Source organism: Mastomys coucha, unplaced genomic scaffold (assembly GCF_008632895.1).
Source record: "Mastomys coucha isolate ucsf_1 unplaced genomic scaffold, UCSF_Mcou_1 pScaffold4, whole genome shotgun sequence".
NCBI classification, from domain to species: domain Eukaryota; kingdom Metazoa; phylum Chordata; class Mammalia; order Rodentia; family Muridae; genus Mastomys; species Mastomys coucha.
Genome location: NW_022196910.1, coordinates 18,167,529 through 18,180,910, shown reverse-complemented (window position 1 = coordinate 18,180,910; position 13,382 = coordinate 18,167,529). Strand labels below are relative to the sequence as shown.

General features: G+C 41.3%; 1 protein-coding gene across 21 annotated transcripts in view; it reads right to left on the bottom strand.

The window, feature by feature from the left end:
- Positions 1-13,382, bottom strand: part of Anks1b (ankyrin repeat and sterile alpha motif domain containing 1B) — a 1,082,674-nt gene that overhangs the window by 320,320 nt on the left and 748,972 nt on the right. For 20 of the 21 annotated variants that reach the window (XM_031349133.1, XM_031349134.1, XM_031349137.1 and 17 more), the window contains one exon: positions 13,003-13,101. In XM_031349133.1, the coding sequence (XP_031204993.1) occupies positions 13,003-13,101 (99 nt within the window). Of the gene's footprint in view, positions 1-10,933; positions 10,993-13,002; positions 13,102-13,382 lie in introns of those variants that run through there. The other variant, XM_031349156.1, reaches the window with a different exon arrangement.

Here is a 13,382-nt window from a genome sequence, read left to right as displayed (position 1 = left end):
AAACCAAACCAACCAACCAACCAACCAACCAAACCACCACCACCACCACCACCACCAACAAAAACCAATCAGGTGAATATTTGACTATACTACTCTTTTCACAGCTAACAGTTCTTGGACTATCTGTTGACCCCAGCTGCTGTGGCTATTTTTGCACTCCGTAAATAGTGAGATTTGTTATTTCAAAGAGAAAGTGTTTTTAGAGAACTTGGGCCATTGCTTCTCCGAACACATTCCTAAATAACCAACTAGTTCTTGATCCTCACCTGCGAACAGAAGGTGTGAAAGATGAGAGAGGAAGTCTTTAGGAAATTAAGGCCACTACTGTTAAGGGTAATTTGTCCACAAAGGAGCTGCCCTGCTGCTTTGTAAAGCACTGGAAAGAAAAGGCACTGTGTCAGGAAATATCTTTAAAAGCACCTTCCTTTCCCATTCAGGATGGATCTCTAATCTGCTCTATTACATGGCTCCCTTCAGTGTAGTAATCACAAAGTGAGCATTATTATGGTCCAGGACTGGATGCTCCATGCTTTATAATGAAGACAGCATAGTAAAGATGCTGGTCTTGAGCAACAGAGAAAAACAAGGCAGTAGGATATAGTGGCACTGCAGAGAGGTCAAATGGCCCATCTCGCTCAGAGAAAAGCTGTCCTGACACGTGTCTTAAAGAAATATGTCCCAGAGAATGAACTGAAGTTGTGGCAGGTGAGGGGCAGAGAAGAAATGGTGTTTAGGGCACAGAATGGCTTGAATCTCAAGAAGTCTGTCATTTTTTCCAGCACAGTGAGTTTATGCTTCTTGTTCTCCTTTGCAGTTTAGTGAGTGGCATGAACTTGACTCCAGGGGAATCCAATCTGGTTTAACGTGAGTGATCCATTTCTAGGCCTGACATTCCACAGAACAGTCAGAGTGACCTTCCAGGCTCCTACCTCTCCTGCTTTTGGGGGCTGTTAGAGGACAGCAAGATGGGATACATGGCTGAAGTTACCCAGGTTCCTAACTGTACAGAGAAAAGGCTGTGACAGTGGACCTCCTATGAATGAGCAGTAAGTGTCAAGTGTTAAACCACCTGACATTTTTGATTTCTATGCTGGCATCAGTTCATTTCCCAGCTTATGTGGTGTGCCAGGCTAAGGAGTAATGAGAAGGAACTCAGTGACTTTCTGTTACTTCAAAATTTATAGACATCAAATTACTTAAGTTTTTGACCTTAAAGGCAATTATTCTTTCTTCCTTCCCTAGTCTCCAGTGGCACCAACTCCTTTTCCTGAACAAAGACTGATTTTTACAGCTTTGCAGCAAGTTGGCTGCTTTTTCTTTATGTATTCCCAGTGTTCCCTGCCTATACATTGAGTATTCTTTATAATAGACGCTATAAAATAACATATATTATGCATGGGTATATATGTAATATACTATACAACATAATAAAGTATATTATTGCATTTGTAAAATAGTAAAAACATGTCAGTGATACACTATAATATATGTAACATGTTATATATATTATTCATGGTATAAATAAAACATATTCATGGTATATGAAAACATATACATATATATGCATATATATATACTATTTTTCTTAATACAATACATTTTTTGTGAAGTCAAGAGCTATGGGTTATTTTTATGTTGTTCTGTATCATAAACCTGTGCTAAAGAAAAGATCTGGTGTGCAGAGATCCTCTTACTTTTTTGCACAATGAATAACACTAAATTAAACAAGATGCAGGCCACTTTTGTTTGAACATGGGTTCTCTTTGGACATGTTAATTTGATATCTTATGTGGGTTTCTTGGGGGATAGATGTATAAATTCAGAGGCAGAGGTTTGTTGGCTGCTCCTGGGTAGGAGATAGCAGAAACTTGAGGTAGGGGGTGGACAGGTGAAGGTGTTAAGGGATGGTATGGGCAGGAAGAGGAGGAGAAACCCCCAATTCTGCAGTGTCTGTGTGAAAGAGAGGAGACATAAGAAACTAGCAAATGCCAAGGCTGGAGGCTTTTGAGTTCTTTGTCTCCATAGGTGTAAGAGGTAGAGCTGTGTTAGGGAACTGTGAGACTTGGGTAGCCCACGTCAGATCTTACGAAGGGACTTAATAAACATCTACTTATTGACTGATAGAGTGGGGCCCTGAAGTGTTCCCATAAAGATGGCCAAAAAAGTGGCATCTTTCCCAACAAATATCTACAACTAGTGTTCCTGTCAATAACTACAAAATAACTTTATCATACAGAGTTTTGGGGGATAATGTCTGGAGGCTGCTGGGCTATCCTGGTGTCTTCTATTTTTGTCTGACACAGTAGGCAGTGTTTCTGATCTGAGTTTCTTTTCCAACTAAAAGATTCTTAGAAGCATAGAAAAACCATCTAGCTGGAGACTTATTGCCAATGTAAGTTAGGTGTAAGTAAACTATGTTTCACAAGTCAAGTCCAGGCCATTGCCTGTTCTTGTCAATAAAGTTCTATTAAAATGCACACATACACATACTCATTATTTCTGAGTTTCCTGTGGCTGCTTTTACTCGGTTACAGAGTTGAATGGTTGCAAGGGAAGATATATGGCTGCTAATGTGTAGTCTGACTTTTTACAAGAAAAAGTTTGCCAACCCCTGGTATGAGGGAGTAAACTTGCTTGTTCTGGAATAATAAAGCATTTTGAAGACTGCATGGAGCCACATGGACCCTGCCACACCAAAGGCCAGAAACTACAGGAAGTAGAATACTCTATGAACTCAGACTTGAGCCCTGTGCATCTTCTTTAGTTTGGGACCCCCACACTAAAGTCATGTATATGCTTATAGGAGAGATTCTGTTTCACAGTGTCTTTTGAATTGATGTTCAGGTCAATCAGGGTGTCACACAATTTAGGACAGCAACAGGAGGGTAGGGGGAGGGGAAGTAGAAGTAGAAAGATGAGGGCACTCAGGAGAATGGATGATGGGACAGATAAAAAGTAGCCCTGTCAAAAGGTACCACGGGATCGTCTGTGTCCATGGCCTGTGCTTTGTCACCACTCTTCTGAAAAATTGTAGAAGAAATAGGGACAAGTTTCTGTCATTTTTCTAAGTGACAGGGGAATAAGGCCGAGCTTGCCTTTCCAGACTTTTAAAGGAATTACGTTGGTTGAATGCTTTCCCAAAAGCTGATATGTGTCTGTGTGAGCCATCAAGATTACAGCTAAGAAACATTTGACACTTAAAGTCCTTGAAAAAACTTGAGTCTTCAAGAGCAGGGGTGTGGCGAAGCTTAAGTGAGATAATGCCACTTCTGCAGTTCTCCCTTGTACTCGGCGCACAATGGGTGATCTCATCACAGGAAGACTCCTCTTTTCCTCCTGTGATACCCGGAATAGCAAAGTGCTTTATTTTGGTTTCTTGCCATGGTTCTGACCGGACTGTGCTGTCTTGTCCTTAAAGGGGTTTGAGTCCAGACTCTTGGGTATCTCCATGGCTGTTCACATGTGGGTCACACTGTTGTTGATTGTCTCCTCAACTGTTGCTTTGGTTTATTCTCTTTGATCAGGCATAAAATTAAAGGATGCCTTGTAACTGTCTAGCTTCACTATCTTTCCAAAAAATGTATTTTTGTTTCTAAAATCCTTAAGTCCTAACAGAGCTTGACCATGGTTCCTCAGGAGAGACAGGAAAAGGCACTGTTTGCACAAGGATGTTCAGACTCAGGACAGAGGGAGCGGAAGGTGTTGTAGAAATCCGCCTCTCCTAGACATACTTTATAGTGATGTATTTTTTGGTCCAGTTCTCTTGCCTATATAACGGGTTAAAATGGAAAAACCCAGTATCAACAACAAGAAAAATCATCTTTAATTCCCCTAGACCATCACTATATTCACATTAGGTGATTTAGAAGCCATATTTATGAAGAATACGAGACATATAGCTCATGTCAGTATGGATGGTGAGGTGACATAGCACAATACTGCAATCCAGAAATTCAACCATAGGTTTGCATATGCTGACTTTGCAGTCTGAAGCTCACTGATCTGATACATATAAATCAATAAGCCCATCAATACAACTTTTGGAAAAAAAACACATTTGCTTTCTATCAGTGTCTCACAACTCACAACTGATAGGAGCATTTTCTAGTGACTGGCTCCTGATGTAGAGGATATGCAAAAGCATGGGATGCCACTTTTGTGATTATTTAAGGTGACTTGTGAGTTCCATCTTGCCAGCATTCCCTGAGTGAGATGCTCTATATAGAGGCCTATATAAAGGAACTGAGGAAGGTTCTGGTTCACATACATAGACACCCAAGCCCCCTGCAAGAGCTACACCCTGCCTATAAGCACATCTGTGAGCTAGGAAGTGCACCCTACCCAGCTGAGTCTAGAGATGACAGTATCCCTGGGAGAGACCTTAGGATGGAAGATGCAGCCACATGACCTGGGATCCCTGCTCAGCAGAAGCTGCAACTTAGTACTTTGTGGGAAATTTGTTCTGTCGCTATATAGAATCTTGTTTTTGTCCTGAAATAGGAACCATTTTATTTTCAAACTCTTATAGTGAGGATAGAAAAGACAATGATTTAATTCAATCAAAGATGGGTTATCTATAGTGGTTTAAATGAAAATGTTACCCCATAGAGACATATGAAGTAACATTATTGGAGGTTTCTCCTTGTTGGAGGAAGTGTGTCACTGGGGGTAGGCTTTGAGGTTTCAGAAGCTCAAGTCAGGCCTAGTATCCTCTCTCTCTCTCTCTCTCTTTCTCTCTCTCTCTCTCTCTCTCCTCCCCTCTTTCTGCTGCCTGCCAATTCAGATGCAGAACTCTCAACTCCTTCTCCAGCACCCTGTTCACCTGCACACTGCCATGCTTCCTGCCATGATGATAATGGACTAAACCTTTGAAACTGTGAGCCAGCCCCAATGAAATGTTTGCTATTTAAGAGTTTCTGTCTCTTTACAGCAACAGAGCACTGACTAAGACAGAAGTTGGTACTGGAAGTGGGGTATTGCTGGGTTAGGCTGGACCATTTATTAGCTTGGAAGCATATGAAACACTTTGGAATTTTGGACTAAAAAAGCAATTGGACATTTTAAATGGGGCTTAAAGGGATCATCCTAGTGGGAACATAGGAGGCAGTGGTGCTGAGGGGGATTGGAACTGTTTAGAGCCTGGCTCAAGGGGTTTCAGAGGAGAAGAATGTTAGTATGTATCCTAGAGGTTATTCTTGTGACATTGGATTGAGTTTGCAGAGATTTCAAAACAGCACAGTATTGACTCACTGTGTCACATGGTTATCGGTGGATAGCAGATGTATAATGTAAAGAAGCAAGCTACACAAGAGAAAAATACAAAATGTACAGTTTGAAGGGAAAAGGGGTACTGGGAATTTTAAAAAGATTAAAGAGAATCCTGATGCTAAGTAGAATAAAGGGAGTGGTGGTCTCAGCGTAAGACACCCCATCCAGCTAAGTTTCCAACTTGTGAAAAAGGAATTAAAGAGAAGCTTAGGGCCAGGCATGGGTGTTGTACACTTTTTTTTTTTCTTTTTCTAGACAGGTTTTCTCTATGTAGCCCTGGCTGTCCTGGAACTCCCTCTGTAGACCAGGCTGGCTTCGAACTCAGAAATCTACCTGCCTCTGCCTCCAAGTGCTGAGATTAAAGGCGAGCGCCACCACCACCCGGTGGTGTTGTATATCTTTAATCAAAGCACTTGGGAGGCAGAGGTAGGTGGATCTCTGAGTCTGAGGCCAGGCTGGTCTACAGAGGGAGTTCCAGGCCAGTCAAATTTTTAGTAAATCATAGAAAACAGAAATGTAATTGAACAAGGAGCCACATTCTAGCCTTAACAAGCAGCTGAACTTGGCTGCTTTGGCCATGTAGTTCTGGCTTTAGAGTCAAGGATACAAGAGAAGGGTTATGGAATCTCCCTCCATGTCTAAGGAAAGCTGCAGAGGACAGACATGTGTCAGGGGTGTCCATGCATGGAGGCCTCGGAAAAGCCACTGTGTGAAGGTGAAGCCTGGGTTGCCTTGGGGATCTGAAGATGCTGAACATGCCAAAGTTGTGGAATACCTGCTAAGGAAAGCTGATAATAGAAAGTGTAAACAGCCCCAAAGAAAGAAGTGTGCTGTAGACAGCAAAGGTGAAAGAGGTTGGAGATATAAAGGACATTTTGACATCAGACATGGGGATGCAGCGTTTGGAGTTCTTGGGTTTTGTTTGACATCAGACATGGGGATGCAGCGTTTGGAGTTCTTGGGTTTTGTTTTAGTCACTGTGCTCTCTTTCCTCCCTTTGGGATGATAATGTATATTCTATGTCATTGTACGCCGACAATATGCCTTTTAAATTTGACGTTACAGGTGTCACAGGGAAGAGATTGCCATTAAGAGATTCAAGAGAGACTTTGATTTTTTTTCTTTGTTTTGGAGGGGGTGTTTTTCGAGACAGGCTTTCTCTGTATAGCCCTGACTGTCCTGGAACTTAGTCTGTAGACCAGGCTGGCCTCGGACTCAGAAATCTGCCTGTGTCTGCCTCCCAAGTGCTGGGATTAAAGGCGTGCGCCACCACTGCCCAGCCAACTTTGAATTTTTAAACAGGGTCGAGACTATTTTAGGCTATGGGGACTTTTGAAGTTGGATTAAGTGCATTTTGCATTATGATTTGGCTATAACCCATGGGGGCCCGGGAGTAGAATGTGGTGGTTTGAATGAAAATGACCACTACAGATTCATAGGAAGCAGCATTTTAGAGGTATAGCTCTATTGAGGTAGTGTGACCTTGTTGGAGGAATTATGCCACTGGGGGGTGGGCTTTGAGGTTTCAGAAGCTCAAGCCAGGCCCAGTATCACTCTCTCTTCTTGATGCCCGCCTATCTAGATGTAGAACTCTCCAGCACCATGTCTGCCTTTGTGCCACCATGCTTTCTACCATGGCGATAAGGGACTAAATCTCTGAACCTGTGAGCCAGCCCCACTTAAATGTTTTCCTTAATAAGAGTTGATGTGATCATGGTGTTCCTTCACAGCAGTAAAACCCGAACTAAGAAAGTACCATTCAGTAAAATAAATAATTGAAATGAGGAAATGTCTCTACAACAATTGGTGAATAAACTGGAGTTGGATGAGAAGAGTAACTTGAACTTGGGTTTTCATTATGTGGTAAAGATGAAGTAACATCATCTTTACTGGGCAACGGACAGGGAGTGTAGGAAACTGCGTCGTGGTCAAGAGTTCCATGATGACACACACTAGCTATCAGAGAGTTCTGAATTTGAGTTATAGGACAAGAGTAGGCAAAGAAGGAGCAGAGCAGAGTGCTAGGGAGTGGAATCAAAGAGCAGAATGTCAACAGGCTCTCATCAGATCAGAGATACTGAAGGCAGTTGAGGATGGAAAGGGGCTCAGTGACTCTGTTCTGGTGGCTGCTGGTGACCAGAAACATAGTCTGGGTGTGCAGCACAGGACTGAGTCAAATCCAAGAGAATTATAGGATGGATAGTGTTTGTAGACTTCTGCTTAGTAACTCTGAAAGCTACAGCAAAATGGGAAACATTTGCAGATGAAACAGGGAAACAAGGGACACCGAAACATGAGAGGCATGGATTTGATTGGGTACATTTTCAATTCGGGATGAGAGATATTAAGAAGGTATAATATGGGCCTTGACACAAAGCACTTTAAACCTTCATAAAATGAGAATCCTTTGAATAGCTGACCTTCAGGTGTTCTATTATCAAAGGACAAGAACACTCATACCCTTTTAAAAGGAGAACATATTAAAGGTTTAAACAAAGATTTATTTGTAGGGTTCTTATCTGGTAATAATAAAGGGTAATATGTTACAAGTAAGTGAGTAGATAATTTCCCTGTGTCCCTGTGTCTAAGGGACAGAAAAAGTACAACATGTCTAGTTATAAGAGTGTACAGAACTTCTTATGGAGATGTTGGCATGGTTTCCTTCCCATAAAGGGAAGAGGATGAAGTTTGATCTTCAAAAGCTTAGGGAAACTTTTAGACCTGAATAACACCCAATTTGGGACTGGAAGAAGTGGCTGCTGTGTGAAAATTGATAGTCAGGCTTTACTGCTGGAGGCCATGCAACACAAAAGGCAGAGGCAAATTAATGGGAGAAGGAGCTGACTCGGCAAGATAACTATTCTGAAGGTGACTGGTTAGAATATGTGTAGTATATATACTCTATTCCATGAATATGTCAACTGGGTTTAAAACCGTGTGGGTCTTTGCACTGGTGTATATGTCAATATTAAAACAGACAAATTAGAGGGATGGTCTTGCCAAAAAAATTATTTTCCTTCAAAACTTGAATTAACAGCATGTAAATAAAGCTTGCTTTGAGACAAGCCAGCAAATGAGGCTTGTGCTTTGAAGACCACCTTGTCTCTGCTTGGGAGCAGCCTCACCAAATCCCAAATACAGCGTGCTGTGAAGGCGTCTCAGATAGTGACTATGAAATGCTTCTCATGACAGATGAGGAGCACAAACATTCTGAGGGCCAGAAATTGTGTGAAAAAAACAAAGAGACATTCTGTCAGTTATTCTAGCAGCGCGAAGCCTCAGTGAATGCAGATGAGTGTTCCAGGGCTAATATCATGCCATTAGCCATCTGAAGACTGGGCTCATTACCTAAAAAGGCAAAGCATCCATCTGAAGCATTGCGATGGTCTGTTGTGCTGTGGAGGATGAATCTAGCCATTTTTATGCATTCTCTACTCATTTGTGTGAATGCAGTAGAAACTTCCTCACCAGACTCTTGAGTGCATTAGCTTAATTTTGCCTTGTTTCTATAACATTGCTCTCTACAATGGGGATAATGCCCTGTCTTAAAAATAAACACTTTATTTATTCTCCAAATAATTCTAAGTTAAGGTTCCCCTGCAATTCTCAGGAAATTGTACACGGATGATTATAGAATTATCTTAAAATTGAAGCATTCTGCGTTTTAAACATATTTTGAGCGATGTATGAGGCAACTTTTATTTACTCATTCATCCATTCTTGTCATGGCTGTATTATGGGATGAAGTACAAGGAAATTTCAAGGTACTGAGTGATCTCTGCTACTGGAGTGCTTATGTATAGACTATCATCGGTATCTTCAGAGGGGAGCAAGCATGAAGATGCAAAAATCTCAAATAAATCAGAGAGTACTGCATGTTCTCATTCCACAAGTATTTCTTGCATAGCTGCTTGGTGCCAGCAACTGTCTAGAGGTTAGCTTTAGAGAAAGGAGCAAATGAGTCAAGGTTCTTAATCTTCTGGGACTGGCTATCTTGTGGTAAGATGGAAAATAATGAAGAAACAGATTAAACTATATAACTTCAGGTGACCATAGGTGCTCTGGGAAAAATAAAGCAGGCACTATCAAAGAGAATGATAGCTACCGAGGGGAGGCTGTCAAGCCAGGGATGCCTCTGTGGAGTGAGTATCTGAGTCCAAGCCTTACTGTTGTATGGGGATCTGAAGGATCCACAAAGCACCCAAGGCAGAAATGAGCTTGCCACTTTGTGTAACAAAGAGAAAGTCATTGACTTGAGTGTAGAGGAAGAGAATGATACATATGACCATGTAGTAGGAAGGGGACAGATCCTATTGTCTTTTGTAGGCCAAGGTAAGGGCTTTCTTTTAATCCTAATGGGTTAGAAAATCAACAGTGGTGAGTTTCAGCCTGGTGTGATGGGTTTTGATTCATAGTTTGGAAGGGTTGGTGGAGAGAGACAGCAGGAAAACCCATTTGCTGAGGTGGAGAGCAAGCAGGAGGGAGAAATGGAGATGGGTGAATGGTTCAGGGTGGAGAGGATTAATGAATTATTGGTTTCAGTAGCCTAACCATGATAATAGAACAGAATATTCACTGGCAGGCTTACTAAAGGGGGTGTACTTGTGTTAGATTTCTGTCTGCTAATGTAGTAAGAAGTGGTTCCAGGTTAGGACAAGGTTCTTAAGAGAAGTGAAATAATACTATCTGGATTGAACATTAAATAATGGCACAGAGGCCACTCACTGATATGAATGAATTCACTCCTACTTGTTCTAAGGGGTGGGGACAGCACTGAGTGTTGTATACAGCTTTGTACAAGCCCTTGCTGAAGGCAAGTGGACATTTATTAAGGAAATAATACTTTAAGTAGCAAAGTGAATAACATGCCTGTGGGAATTATTTCCAGAATTAAGTCTCAAGGCATTTTTCATTCTTTCCTTTTTAATATAGAAACTTGTATGATTAAGTGTGCCTGAGTCTCCTCGAATCTGCTAATGTGTTAACTTCCTATCAGCAGAAACTTAGTTCACTGTCAGTGGGCAAATTTCATCAGATCGCTTGCTAAGAAACTGGGATTAATATTTATCTTTCTCTGTCTGAGGGGAAACGGCATCCTCCCTAGATAGGAAGAGAGATAAACAGGAGAGAAGACCCAACTCATGACTGTAGGTGTCCCCGTTACAGTTCATCTGTTCCAGTCTTTCCTCCTTTCATCTTTTCTCAGCTGGCAGACTCTACTTCAACTCGCTCTCCTTCAGTTCCTCTGGTGAACTGCCTCCAGAAGTAAGCAGAATAGAGTATTCTAGTCATAGGCATTCCCTAATGCCCACAAAACATTCAAATCCTCAGCCTTGTACAAATAGAAGAAACCTACTCTTTCTGCTTTATCTTTGGCTATAGGCCACACTTTTCACTTATTTTAAGCACACTGCATTCTCTTCTATTCTGATGATTTTGAAAACCATGGCAAATGCACACAAAACTTACCATCTTAAATATTTTAACCATATTGTTCGCTGGTATGAAGAACACTCCCATTGTTGTGCGGATCCCACTGGATTGTAAATGACTAATTATTTCCCAAATGCTTCCAGAAAGAGATTGCCTGGCTAGCACCTGTAATTACATAGTTCCTTCTGCCCTCCTGAAGTGCCGTTCCCTTACCAATTAAAATCCTACCTACCTTGAAAGACTAGTACTTCCATCCTCCCTCTTCCTTTAGAACTTTGAAAACATAAGGTCAGCTCTGTTGCTAGGTTACGCAGTTTCCACTAAAACATGATACCTGCCTGACAAATCCCATCTATACTGGAAAGCCAACTTATCAACTTCAAATGTGTGATGGGATGGGGCACTGTGGACTTCCACAAATGATGTCTTTTGTTATTAGGCAATTCCCTTGTAGGGACTCTAGAGGCTAAGTCTTGGAATTGCTTCTTATGGAACATGATGATCTTTCACCCCAACATTCTTATTGGTGTATACTCATTGCATATAGTGTTCATTCTTTTTTTTTATTGGATGTTTTCTTTATTTACATTTTGAATGTTATCCTCTTTCCTGGTTTCCCAGCCCCCCAAAACCCCCTATCCCATCATCCCTCCTGTGCTTCCATGAGGGTGTTCATCCACCCACTCACTCCCACCTCCCCACACTCAGTTCTCCTACACTGGGGCATTTATTAAGCCTTCATAGGACCAAGGACCTCTCCTCCTATTGATGCATGGCAAGGCCATCCTCTATTACATATGTAGCTGGAACCATGTGTACTCCTTTGTTGATGGCTTAGACCCTGGGAGCTCTGGGGATCTGGTTGGTTGATATTGTTGTTCTTCCTGTGGGCTTTCAATCCCCTTTAACTCCTTCAGTCCTTTCTCTAATGCCTCTATTGGGAACCCTGTGCTCCATCCAATGGCTGGCTGTGAGCATCCGTCTCTGTATTTGTAAGGCTCTGGCAGGGCCTCTCAGGAGACAGCCATATAGTGTTCATTCTTTTACAGACAAATGCTTTAAGAATATCCTGCACTTTGGCCATGCCTTCCCACTGTTCCTTCTGATAGTCTCTTCCATTCCAATATTTCCATTCTGTTTTTGTGTTGCACAGGTATATGTACATGTGGATATAGGTTCTTCTTAGTTTAAAAAGAATTCTAGGATGCACAAATGAAAGAAAACATGCAATACTTTTCTTTCTCCATTTAACTTGGCTTAATATGATGATCTTAGTTACCTATACATCCCATACAATGACAAATTTTGATTCCTTGTTATGGTGAACAAAACTCTATCTTGCCTAGATACTATCTAAATACAACACTAAAAATATCGATTCACATGCTAATTGATACCTAGGCTAACTCCATAGCTGCAGTGTGCAGGAATCTGTATAGTATACTAACTTAGAGTTCTTCAAACATATGCCGATTGCTCATATAACTAGGTAATGATATTTGGAGTTTTGTGAGGAACCTTCGGGCCAGTGAATGGGCTAACTTACATCTCTACTAACAGTATGTAAATATTTTCTTTCTAATCCTCCCCAGCATTGGTTGTTGCTTGTTTCCTTAATGCCAGCCATCCAGAGTGGGATGAGATGGATTCATGATCTACTTTTACTCTGCATCTTCTTTATGGCTGTCTTTTAGTTAGGGTACATTTTCAATTGGATGCTCCCTCTTAATTGAGGTTCTCTCCTCAAAGGCTCTAACCTGTATCAAGCTGACATAAAACTATCCAGCACAACGAGGAAGGCTGCTCAACACTTTCAGCATACTTGTTGGCTATCTCTCTTCGTCTTTTGAGAACTACCTATCCAGTCCATTAACCCATTCACTGATTGGTTTGTTTAGTTTTAAAATATATATTCTAGATATTAATCCTGTCAGGTGTATAGCCAGCAAAAGTTTTCTCCCATTCATGAATCTTTTAAGCCAAGGACATTTCTGAATGCAATCAACATGAATCCCATCTTCCTTAAGTTGTCATTAGACTTGAGTTAGGACTCATGTAGAAGAGATATTCTGAATCTGTCCCACTGCACCACGGCACTGGCTATATGGCATTCTTGCAGGTCAGTTTAGAACCAAGTGAAGCTTGTAGGTAGTCTTTTGTGTCTGATTAAAGTGGGAGCTAAGACTATTCTTATAGGCTACAGCAGCTTATAGAAACACTCCCACACCTAAACTGCTATATGCTTTGACCATATATCAATTAGAAGCTATTTATGAGTGAGCCCAATGAAGCATCTCTTACCTTTGGAAGGAGCTGGATCGCCTGTAGAATTCTCTGTCTGTGACCAGAGTTAAGGATTCCAATTTCCAACAAATCCTGATCTTCCATAACATTGCTTCCCTGAAATAAAACCAGAAAGGTTATGTGGTAGATCCAGCCATTTGTGCTATGAGAAATATTAAGAATGTACTTTTCACAGAGTTAGATAAGTTCTCTGAGTCCTATAAACAAGAACAGAGTCCATCGTATTTTGTGTGAGTGAAGAGTAGGTAACCTGTGGGACTGGTGGGAAGGGTATGGGAGCCGACCTTCCCTCACATACATCTCCTATGACTTACTATTATGGTTAACTTCTCGCATTGAAGAATCATTCCTATGATTTAGAATTCCATTCCTGTAAA